Consider the following 12,620-nt stretch of genomic DNA (forward strand, 5'->3'; position numbering starts at 1 on the left):
AGTTGTGCTTTAAGAAGGCTGAACTTAAGGACAGCATCTCCTAAGAACATACAGGAACCTCCTCGGCCCTGTCACCTTCCCCCTTGTAATGTTAGTCTTGAAAAAACAACAGGAAGAAAAATTTATTTTTACTTATCTTGAATAATGTCCAGTCTTTTCTATTTTTCTTACTCTTTCTCTGCAGTCTTGTCTTCTGAAGTATCAGATCACTAAGGAAAGGCATTTACATTTGATTTGATTTTTATCAATGGAAGAACAAACAGACGTTTGTTCTGTTTTTAACTTGATTTCTTTTCCTTATAGGAGGGTTTTTTTGTGTGTGTTTGGAAGAGGACAAAATATTAAGAGTCTCGAAATCTAAAATTTCTGAGAAATAGGGATAGTCCCTGCCCTATCTGACTCTGAAATCCTGAAATTTTCTTGAAAGTAAAATGAACCCAGAGTGTTAGATTTATTCTCTCATGTTTCAGCCTGATTTTTCCACACCACACACACACACACACACACACACACACTCACACTCACACTCATATCTCTTCCTTTTCCCCTCCCCTGCCTTCTCTACCATGCCTATGCCCATCCTCTGGCAACTTGTCATTGGTGAAAGTATGAATCAGTGGTCAGATGTAACATCCTGTCCCGTTTTGTGGCCACTGTTACTTTGGTCAAGACACCCCAAGTGGAATTAAACTCAGGATCTGAGAAAGAGAGTCACAGTGAGAGGATGGGAAATAATCTCATGAGAGAAATCAGGTGAGTCCTGACTCTGGGCACAGCCCTTCTTGGGAGAAGAGACAAGGAGACCTCCCAATCCACTTTCTCTTGGCTTACTTTGGAATTGTGGTAGGTTTCCAGATTTAGAAAATAAAAATACAAGATGCCAGTCAGATTGGAATTTCACATAAATACATGCATTTTTTTTTTTTTCAGTATAAGTATCCCTCATGCAATATCTGGAGCACTATTGCACAGATCATGCCCTGTGCATGGGTCATTCTTAAACTGAAAAAGTTGTTTATCTGAAATTCAAATTTAACTGTGCATCCCGTCTTTTATCCAGCAACCTGGGTCTGTGATCACTTGAATCTTCCTACAACTCTTTCTTCATCTGGGTAGAGGGCTTATCTTGCCATTCATTGACTTCATGGGATCAGTGTGAAAATAAACACTCAGCTTCTTACAAATTGTGGAAGCAAAATAATTCACTCAAGTGTTTTTAATTTAAGTAGTGCCTTTTGTGGGTGATTTTTTTGTTTGTTTTCATTTTATTTATGATTTTTTATGAATTTTTTTAAATTTTATTTTTAAACTTTACAATATTGTATTGGTTTTGCCAAATATTGAAATGAATCTGCCACAGGTATACATGTATTCCCCATCCTGAGCCCTCCTCCCTCCTCCCTCCCCATACCATCCCTCTGGGTCGTCCCAGTGCACCAGCCCCAAGCATCTAGTATCGTGCATCAAACCTGGACTGGCGACTCGTTTCATACATGATATTATACATGTTCAATGTCATTCTCCCAGATCTTCCCACCCTCTCCCTCTCCCACAGAGTCCATAAGACTGTTCTATACTTCAGTGTCTCTTTTGCTGTCTCGTATACAGGGTTATTGTTACCATCTTTGTAAATTCCATATATATGTGTTAGTATCCTGTATTGGTGTTTTTCTTTCTGGCTTACTTCACTCTGTATAATAGGCTCCAGTTTCATCCACCTCATTAGAACTGATTCAAATGTATTCTTTTTAATGGCTGAGTAATGCTCCATTGTGTATATGTACCATAGCTTTCTTATCCATTCATCTGCTGATGGACATCTAGGTTGCTTCCATGTCCTGGCTATTATAAACAGTGCTGTGATGAACACTGGGGTACACGTGTCTCTTTCCCTTCTGGTTTCCTCAGTGTGTATGCCCAGCAGTGGGATTGCTGGATCATAAGGCAGTTCTATTTCCAGTTTTTTAAGGAATCTCCACACTGTTCTCCATAGTGGCTGTACTAGTTTGCATTCCCACCAACAGTGTAAGAGGGTTCCCTTTTCTCCACACTGTGGGTGATTTTTTATCCCTATCCTCATCAAACACTTCCCTCTTATAGGTAAATAATTTTTTCTTTGCCTAAGATATATAGACATTTTTTTGTTGTTGTTGGAATAACTTTTATTTTATTCTTTATTGAAATATAATTGCTTTACAAGACACATCTTTTTTATCCATTCATCTGTGGTTTTAGATTGTTTCCAAACAAGATATATCAAGTGTTGGCAAGGGTGTAGAGAAAAAGAAAGACTTGTATACTGTTGGTGGTTCAGTCACTGTGGAAAACAATTTAAATAATTAAAAAATGCAACAATCATATGATCTAGCATTCTTGCTTCTTGGTACATATGCAAAAGAAATGATAACTGGATCCTCCTATGTTTGTTGCTGCATTATTCACAACAGCCAAGACATAAAAATAACCTAAGTATTGAGCAATAGATCAATGGATAAAGATTATTTTTTCTTTTTTCTCTTGTTTTTCTTGATAATAGCCATACTAATGAGGTGATATCTCATTGTGGTTTTGATTGATTTGTATTTCCCTGATAGTTAATGATTGTTGTTTTTCAGTCTCTAAGTTGTGTCTGACTCTTTGTGACCCCATTCAGTGCAGCATGCCAGACTTCCCTGTCCTTCACTGTCTCCTGGAGTTTGCTCAGACTCACATCCCTTGAGTTGATGAACCATCCAACCATCTCATCCTCTGTTGCCCCCTTTTCCTCTTGCCTTCAATTTTCCCCAGCATCAGGGTCTTTTCCAGAGAGTTGTTGTTGGCCATTTAGATGTGATCTGTAATACAGGTAGATTGATCTGGCCTTCCGACACTCAACTTATTGCTCCTGTGTTCCAATGAATATATCCATTTCCCACTAGCTAACATATAAACTGTGGAACATTTGTTTTAGAATTTAAAGTCCTATATATTGTTTTAATCACTCCCTCCTTGTTCTCTTCTCCCTTTGGGCATTGCCTCACTGTCTTGCTTAGCAACCAGCCTCTAATTAAGTAATTTCTACTTACTAATGGAGTCTCTCCAAAGCAATTTTTACTTTGAATGTATCTTTACAGCCCCCATAACTGTCTAGAATGTAGAACAAAATAGAAATCTAAAGAATGTGTACTTAGTTAAATATACCTTTTTTTCCCCTTTCTGTCATAAATATGTTGTATGGATTTTGTCAGTTTGGTCTCTTGGCCCATTTGAGTTCAAGTGTGCCTTAGCTGTCAGAATTCTTGCTCCAAGGTTCATTTTCAACCATTTCTTATTTGTCAAAACATATTATTCATGTTTTGGCCAGATATTACATCTTCCTGGTCTTTGCCAGAAATTATTCTTTCACTATTCAATGACTTGTAAATGGTTCATACACACTGATGGCACTAAACGCATCTTGCTCTGTCATGGTTATATGGGTGTAAGACTTTTAGATAATGTGTTCTCTGACCATGAGGATAGTACTCTTAAACTCGGAAAATCCCTGAAATTCTTGCTAATGATCTGCAGAAAGAAGGCTCTCAATAAATGTTTTCTGGCTAGTGTGAAGAAGCATGTGCGCTCATTGGAGGAGGGCAGAGGGTAAAATTGTCCTCTTCAGATTACTGAGACTTAAAGGAGCTTTCCATTTTTAGCTGTCTTCCTTTCTGTATTGATTTTTGAAATATCCAATTTTATCTGTTACCATGTTCTGATAAGGTTGGTGGTCTCTTTCAAAACAGCCATGAATTTTGCTTCCTTTACAAACATGAAAGCATCATGAGGATGCTGATTCAGTTCAACCATGTTGTAAACGAAGCCAGTTAGACTCAGAGAGATGAAAGTGTCTTGGTTTGCTTACACTTGTCATTGCAAAAACCCCTTTTTATTCTCTTCATGGGATCGCAAAGAGTCAGACACAACTGAGCAATTAACACACACACACATATTCTACTCTTTAGCCATTGTTCTCTGCTTAGGATCCTATTCCCATCTTCTGGAGAAGCCTATCAGTTAGATTTCTGCTGCTACTGCTGCTACTAAGCCGCTTCAGTTGTGTCCGACACTGTGCGACCCCATAGACGGCAGCCCACCAGGCTCCCCCTTCCCTGGGATTCTCCAGGCAAGATCACTGGAGTGGGTTGCCATTTCCTTCTCCAATGCATGAAAGTGGAAAGTGAAAGTAGGAAGTCACTTGGTCGTGTCCGACTCTCAGCGACCCCTTGGACTGCAGCCCACCAGGCTCCTCTGTCCATAGGATTTTCCAGGCAAGAGTACCGGAGTGGGGTGCCAAAGTCCAGGAAGATGTGAAGAGGAAGTAGACAAATGTTGTCTTAGGATTTCTCATGGTTGTCATCTGTGAATGATGCCTCCACAGTAAGAGAATATTCTAGGTCCTCCTGCATGCCCACAAACTTCAAGGCAACCAGATTCTGTAGTGCTCAAGGAACTCACAGGACTGAGTGAAGTATTCAACTTTCATTTATAGTAGAGACTAATAATTATCTCAGGCTTGCTCTCTGCTCTATACACCATTCAGAAGTTCATACGATTATCTCATTATTTTTCCATACCAAGTGGTTATTTTTATCCTTATGTATGGTTTCATTGGAAAAATGCAATATTATATATAAAAGTGTTGGATTTTTGAATACATTTATAAATTGGTGATGGGAGATTATTTTATTTCCAGTAAGTAAAATACGGGTAATTTCTGTCTAGAGTATTCTTTGCCTTGGTGAACTTCAGAAGGCAGGTTAGCAGCACTGTTTGCAGTTCATACAACTGGATAAAGGAGGAATGAATAATTTATAATAAATAATTCACCTGAAAAATCATGAAGCTAGATTAAGCTTATATTTGATAATTGTCCTGTTTTTCTTGTGATCCTGGATAAGCTCCTTGGTTTCTATGATTGCATAACTGTATGTGCACTGTGAGGGTAATAATATTGCCAGATCCTAGATTTAGTTGTGACAATAAAATGAAGCAATGTATATGTGTTAGTGGGCTTCCCTGATAGCTCAGTTGGTAAAGAATCTGCCTGCAATGCAGAGAACTCCAGTTTTGATTCCTGGGTGGGGAAGATCCCCTGGAAAAGGGATAGGCTACCCACTCCAGTATTCTTGGACTTCCCTTGTGGATCAGCTGGTAAAGAATTCACCTGCAACGCAAGAATCCCTGGGCTGGGAAGATCCCATGGAGAAGTGAAAGGCTACCCACTCCATTATTCTTTCCTGGAGAATTCCATGGACTGTACAGTTCATGGGGTCTCAAAGAGTCGGACATGACTGAGCAATTTTCACTTTTCATATATGTTAGCAGGAACATCAGTTCAGTTTAGTCTCTCAGTTGTGTCCAACTCTTTTTAGCAGGAACACAGTAGCTGATTAATGAATGATACCTATTATTTAATTCCATTTGTACTGAAATCAACTTTATTTTCAGATTCTTGAGTTACAGTGCATTTTGCCTCAGTGAATTACTTATAGAAATTATTTAGTTCACAACGAACCCCATTCAATGTACTGCAGATATGATTGAGAACAAGATGGAAAAAAAAATTCTACCTCATGGAACTTGTTCTAGCAGGAGAAATGGGTTACAATGATGCAAATTGTGCACTTCAGGGAGTTATAACCACTATGAATGAAATATAGCAAAGGGAGGGGTATGATGCCATGGAGAGCTAATATTAGAGTGACATGGGTATTTGGGAATAAGCAGATTAGGCAAAAATCTGTGGGATTAGCTTCCAGACAGAGAGACCATGTGTAAAGGCCCTGAGGAGAGTCAGAGTATGGTATGTAATGGGATGAGGAGGGCAGAGGACATGAGGTTAATAGGGTCACCTCTTGGCCACTCCACATTTTACAACTGCTTGTCCTGGGTTTTTTTCTCTAAGTGTTATTGAGATATAGTTGTTATGCAAAATTCATATATTTAAAGTATGTATTTTTAAATTGATACATATTTACACTTCTGTGATATCATCACCACAATTAAGATACTAATATCTTAATTAGTGGGGATAATTAAGAGTGAAATAGAGGAGAGTGAAAAAGCTGGCTTAAAACTCAACATTCAGAAAATGAAGATCATGGCATCCGGTCCCATCACTTCGTGGCAAACTGATGGGGAAACAATGGAAACAATGAAAGACTAGTTTTTTGGGCTCCAAAATCACTGCAGATGGTGACTGCAGCCATGAAATTAAAAGATGCTTGCCCCTTGGAAGAAAAATTATGAACAACATAGATAGCATATTAAGAAGAAGAGACATTACCTTGCCAACAAAGGTCCTCCTAGTCAAAGCTAGGGTTTTTCCAGTAGTCATGTATGCATGTTAGAGTTGGACCATAAAGAAGGCTGAGTGTCAAAGAATCAATGCTTTTGAACTGTGGTGTTGGAGAAGACTCTTGACAGTCCCTTGGACTGCAAGGAGATCCAACAAGTCAATCCTAAAGGAAATCAGTCCTGAATATTGATTGACTGGAAGGACTGATGCTGAAGCTGAAACTCCAATACTTTGCCCAACTGATGCAAAGAACTGACTCATTTGAAAAGACCCTGATGTATGCGAGGCAGCAAAAGAGACACAGATGTATAGAACAGTCTTTTGGACTCTGTGGGAGAGGGAGTGGGGGATGATTTGGGAGAATGGCATTAAAACATGTATAATATCATATAAGAAATGAATCGCCAGTCCAGGTTCAATGCAGGATACAGGAAGCTTGGGGCTGGTGCACTGGGATGACCCAGAGGGATGGTATGGGGAGGGAGGTGGGAGGGGGGTTCAGGATGGGGAACACGTGTACACCCGTGGCGGATGCATGTTGATGTATGGCAAAAACAAATACAGTATTGTAAAGTAAAAAAAAAATAAATAAAAAAAGAAAAAGACTGAAGGCAGGAGGAGAAGGGGACAACAGAGGATGAGATGGTTGGATGGCATCACTGACTCAATGGACATGAGTTTGAGCAAGCTCCAGCAATTAGTGATGGACAGGGAGGCCTGGCATTCTGCAGTCCATGGGTCACAAAAAGTTGGACGCAACTGAACGAGTGAACTGACTGAACCATCACCTCCAGTTTCTTTGTTTTGTCTCTCTCTGTGTGTGTTTTGTGTCTGAGTTAAGAACACTTAACATGAGATCTTAATATATTTTAAGATTTAAGTTATATTTTAAGTTATTGTGCATACAATAACTTATTATTAACTATAGGAACTATGTTGTGCTGCATATTCTGGAACTAATTTATATGGTATAACAGAAACATGATATTATTGAGCAGCAATTCTCCCTTTCTCTTTCTTTCCAGCCCTTTGCAACAACCACTCTACTTTCTGCTTCTATGAGTTCAACTATTTTCTTTTTTAAAAAAATTAAAACTTACTTAGTTTTCATTGAAGAATAATTGCTTCACAATATTGGTTTGATATCTGCCATACATGAAGTAGCCATAGGTGTACATATGCCCCCTCCTTCTTGAATCACTCTCCCACCTCCCACCCTTTCCCACCCCTCTAGGTTGTTACAGAGCCCCAGTTAGAGCCTTGAGTCATAAAGCAAATTTCCATTTGCTATCTATTTGACATATGGTAGTTTATATGCTTCCATGCTACAATTATTTTCAGTTTCACATATAATTGAAGTCATGCAGTATTTGTTCTTCTGTGACTGGATTATTTTACTTAAGCATAATATACTCAAGATTCATCCATGTTGTTGTAAAAGGTAGAATACTTTCTTTCTATGGCTAAATAATTTTAGATAGTATGTATATGCTACATGCCACAATTTCTTTATTCATCTGTGAATGGGTTTGTGTTGTTTCCATATCTTATTTATTGTGAATAATGCTGCAGTAAACATGGGAAGGCAGATATCTCTTTGAGACCCTGATTTTGATTTCTTTGGACATATATTTAAAAGTAAAAGAGTATATGTATACTAAGAAATAATTATTTTGTTTTTAATTTTTTTGAGAAGTCATCATACTGTTTTCCATAGTGCGTGCATAATTTGTCTACATACCAACAATGCACAAAGTTTCTAATTTCTCCACACCATTGCCAATATCTGCATATATATATATATATATATATATATATATATGTATATATATATTGGCTTCCCTGGTAGCTCAGCTGGTAACAAATCCACCTGCAATGCAGGAGACCCCAGTTCAATTCCTGGGTTGGGACAATCCACTGGAGAAGGGACAGGCTACCCATTCCAATATTCTTGGGCTTCCCTGGTGGTTCAGAGGGTAAAGAATTTGCCTGCATTGCCGGAGACCTGGTTTGATCCTTGGATTGGAAAGATCCCCTGGAGGAGGGCATGACAGCCTACTCCAGTATTCTTGCCTGAAGAATCCCCACAGACTGAGAAGCCTGGAGGGCTACAGTCCATGCGGTCACAAAGAGTCAGATATGACTCAGCTATAAAACAACACACACACACACACACACACACACAATATATTTTTGATAACAGCCATGCCATTTTAATAGGTGTGAGATGATATAACTCACTGTGATTTTGATCTGCACTTCACTGATAACTAGTGATGTTGAACATTTCCAGGCAGCTGTTGACCATTGGTATGTCTTCTGTGGTGATGAAGGTGAAGTGGAACAGTTGTGCTCAAAGAGTTGAATTCACGTATGCCATGATGAAAAGTGCTTCCCTCTTTTAAGGTCAGTCAGACTTTATGGGAAGCCTATATGAGATAGCACTCTTGGCCTTAAGAAAATAATAACATAGAAGAGGGACTACAGTGGGTGCCGATTAAAAAGGTGATAAACCCCTTGAACAAATACTGTACCTAATGGCTGTTCTGTACTTTAAAAAATTAGAAATTATATAGCTGAGAGATGATAAAAGCTTTTCAAGGTCACTTCTGCTATAAAATGATGAAACTACAGTGTACAAATGATGATTTAACACACGTATATGTTGTGAAGTGATTACCAGGATATATCAGTAATTTCTGATACCAAGTCATGTGTCATTTCCACTATACCACAACAACCTCTTTTTTTTCAGACAGGGCAGATGTTAATGTATTCTTCATAGAAGCCCAAATAGTGTGCTATAGAAACAAGAGGAAGGGATGAATGGAATTCTGATTTGGACTGGCAAGGATGTAGGGCATGTTTGAATAATTGCAGCTTGGATTGTTCTGCAAATGTTAGGCAGGCTGAACAAAGTGGAAAAGATTGCAAACTAAAGGGACAATGTGTGAAAACGTATAAGAGTTTGAAGTACATGGTGTTTCAGGAAGTACAGTTGTCAAAATTAGAGCATATTGCTCAAGGATAATCCCCATAGAAGAAGAATTTGAAAATGAGATTTGGCATTTGATGATTAAAAAGTCTTCAAAGGCATCTAGGAAGTGATAATGCAATGAACATTTATGAGTGGAGAAAGATGTAATGTGGCTTATATGTTAAGGGAATTGTCTGTCCTCAGTGTGTAAGGTGAAATGGAGAAAAATGGACAAAGTTAAGAAGTTCTAAAAAATAGATGAATTAAAAGGAAATGAAGAGCTAAAATTCAGCAGGAACAACCAAAATGGAAAAAAAAAGAGGTTTGGTGAAAGTAAATGCACTTCACTTTGGTGTTTGTCAGTCATTTAGATCACAAATGTGGCATGAGAGAAGGAAAAAATTATTCCCCCGAATGACATATAAGTCTCTTCCCGGCCTCTCCTGGGGACCTTTCCATTATTAGAGACTCTTGGGATATGCTGCACATATTTGGAGATGAAGGAGACACAGAAACAGAGAGAGCAGTGACGAATCTTAGGCGAGGTGGTACTTCCCAACTTCCTCCCGTAACTGTCAAATAAATCCCCATCAAATCTGCCAGACAGAGGAAACAGAAAGGATAAGAATCAGACTCAGCTCTCCCCCTTCCCTTTGTCTCTGATAACACTTTTTTATTCTCCAGACTCAGCCATTACCCCATGCCTCTGCGTGGTCATTCATGGAATGAAAGAGCCATTAGACTTGTGCCAAAGATTTTCCAGCTCTCACTCTCAGACGCTCTAAACCAATGGCATTGAGGGGAAAGGGAGATAACACTTATCAAGCAACTGAACAAGTGCTGAAATATTGTATAGTTGAGCTAAATCATTACAATGATACCACAAAGGAGATATTGTTATCCCCATTTTTATATGTTTTGAAATTAAGAGTGCAAGGGTTTCAGTCTCTCGGTTAGAAGGGGTGGTTTAAGTCATCAAACATGTAGCTAGCAAGACTCCAAAGCCCACGATCTTCATTTGATTACTTGAGAGAGGTTTTCTATAAGACTTCTCTTCTTTCCAAGAAGAGGGTACTTTGGACCTTCTGGAACATGGGAAGGTGGGAAGCCTGCTGGTGGTTCTCAGAGGAGTATGAGGGGATGACATGAAGCCCTCTGCCTGTAGCTTGTCTATTGTTCAGCATTAAATGGATAAAAAGAACTGTTTCCTTCTTCTGGAAATCTATAGCTGACACATACATTATATTTAGAAAGTGTGAATCTTCTCTCCATCTGTCCAATGATAGGGTTCAGGATGTACTACCCTAAAATATGGTGCCTTGGTATATTGACTATCTCAAGCTGAAGGAATTCAAGGACAGCAGAAGCAGGATGGTTGTTCTGACTTCCCAAAACTTGCCTTTCTTCCCTGAAAGCAGGAGATGAATCTCTTATGTGAAAGGGAAGAGAGAAATTCCTATCACCAGAGACAAGGAATTTAGGGTCAAAAAGCTATGTTAACAAAACTTGTTACACCTTTGTCATTTATTAGTTCTAGCTCAATCCCTCTGCCTTGTCAATGTTTTACAAGCTTATTGTGCCTTTGTCTAAAAGATATACAAGCTTCCTGCCCTGGTCACTTCTTTTGGTTTTCTTTCTCAAGTGAAGGCTCTCATATGCATGTAAAAATTAAATAAAATTTGTATGTTTTTCTCCTGTTAGTCTGCTTCATGTCAGTTTAATTTTTAGGCCCAGGTGGAGACCTAAAGAAATTAGAGGAAGACTTTTTCTCCTCTACATCATCTATCTACTTCAAGTTTGCATCTATATATGTACACAGCATGCAAACAGGCCCATATTGACTAAAAATAATAAAATTTCTGAACAGTGCAAGAAAACTTTAAAATTATAAGATTAATAGTTTTATTGTTCTTTATCATCTTAAATATTTTATGATCTCTGTATGACGCAGTCTTTCAAAGATGATAGTTTAAAGGAAAATTCAATAACGGAAAATCTATATTGCCTCTCGTGGAATTAGACCCAGTCCATATTTCCTCAGGCAACATGGATTTAGAACTTACATTTTGGACAGAATTTTATAACCAGATCTCCACAATTGTTTATGAAGAATTTTTACATTCCTGCTCAGGGCTAAAGTAACTAAATTAAAAGCTTGGATATTCCCCAGAGAATAAGACTTTAGTATGCCTCTGTATTCAGAAAGGGGAAGTAGTAAATTGACTAAAGAATAGGAAAATGTACCTTAAGAGGAAATTCATTTACCATCTCATCATTCTGCTCTTACTTTTAAAATTGTGTTCCGGGTCAAGTGCTTAGCCAGGCATCAGAGACTGAAGTACCTGACTTTGAAGCAGATGAATTTTTCATGTGTAGATGATCGTGTTTTTTTTTTCTCTTTATTCTCATTAGTTAGTAATTAAGTGTAGAATTTGATGACTCTTGGTGATGCTTTTCTCCTTTCCAAAAAATAGAAAGAATGTGTTAAAGATTTTCAAAACAAACTACTCTTTGTGACCATTGAAAAGTATTTTGCATTGTTATCTTCATCTAGGTTCTAATAAAGTGGCAGGTGCTTTAAAAGCAGAGAAAGGAACAAAGGAATCACCACTAACAGGAAGACTAAGGAGAAGGCAATGGCACCCCACTCCAGTACTCTTGCCTGGAAAATCCCATGGATGGAGGAGCCTGGAAGGCTGCAGTCCATGGGGTTGCTGAGGGTTGGACACAACTGAGTGACTTCCTTTTCACTTTTCACTTTCATGCATTGGAGAAGGAAATGGCAACCCACTCCAGTGTTCTTGCCTGGAGAATCCCAGGGACAGCAGAGCCTGGTGGGCTGCTGTCTATGAGGTCACACAGAGTTGGACACGACTAAAGTGAATTAGTAGTAGTAATAGTAATAGTAGTAGCAGTAAGGGGTGGTATCTTGTTGTTGTTGTTAAGTCACTAAGTGGTGTCTGACTCTTTTATGACTTTGTGGACTGTAGCTTGCCAGTCTCCTCTGTCCTTGAGATTTCCCAGGCAAGAATATTGGGGTGAGTTGTCCTTCCTTTTCTGGGGGATCTTCCCAACTTGAGAATCAAATCCACATCTCCTACATTGACAGGCAGAGTCTTTACCACTGAGCCACCTATGTAAGGCCATTCTCATCATGTTTTCTCTTTCCTCCCTAATTCCCAATCTCATTCCTCTTCCCATAAGTACCAATTTTAATTTATTTCATCTGTAGCCTTAGAGTGTTTGAAATGTTAAAATATGCAAATAATAACAATATCAACTTAGTCTGTTTTCTTCTATACTCATCAATATCTTTGAGATCTATAT

General features: G+C 38.6%; 1 protein-coding gene across 1 annotated transcript in view; it reads left to right on the forward strand.

The window, feature by feature from the left end:
- The first annotated feature begins 661 nt into the window (after positions 1-661).
- Positions 662-12,620, forward strand: part of GCSAML (germinal center associated signaling and motility like) — a 53,213-nt gene continuing 41,254 nt past the window's right edge. Inside the window, exon 1 of the mRNA XM_055552296.1 lies at positions 662-753. Coding sequence (XP_055408271.1) covers positions 725-753 — 29 coding nt within the window. The 5' untranslated portion in view covers positions 662-724. The remainder of the gene's footprint in view (positions 754-12,620) is intronic.

The sequence above is a fragment of the Bubalus kerabau genome, chromosome 1, assembly GCF_029407905.1.
Source record: "Bubalus kerabau isolate K-KA32 ecotype Philippines breed swamp buffalo chromosome 1, PCC_UOA_SB_1v2, whole genome shotgun sequence".
Classification (NCBI taxonomy): Eukaryota; Metazoa; Chordata; class Mammalia; order Artiodactyla; family Bovidae; genus Bubalus; species Bubalus kerabau.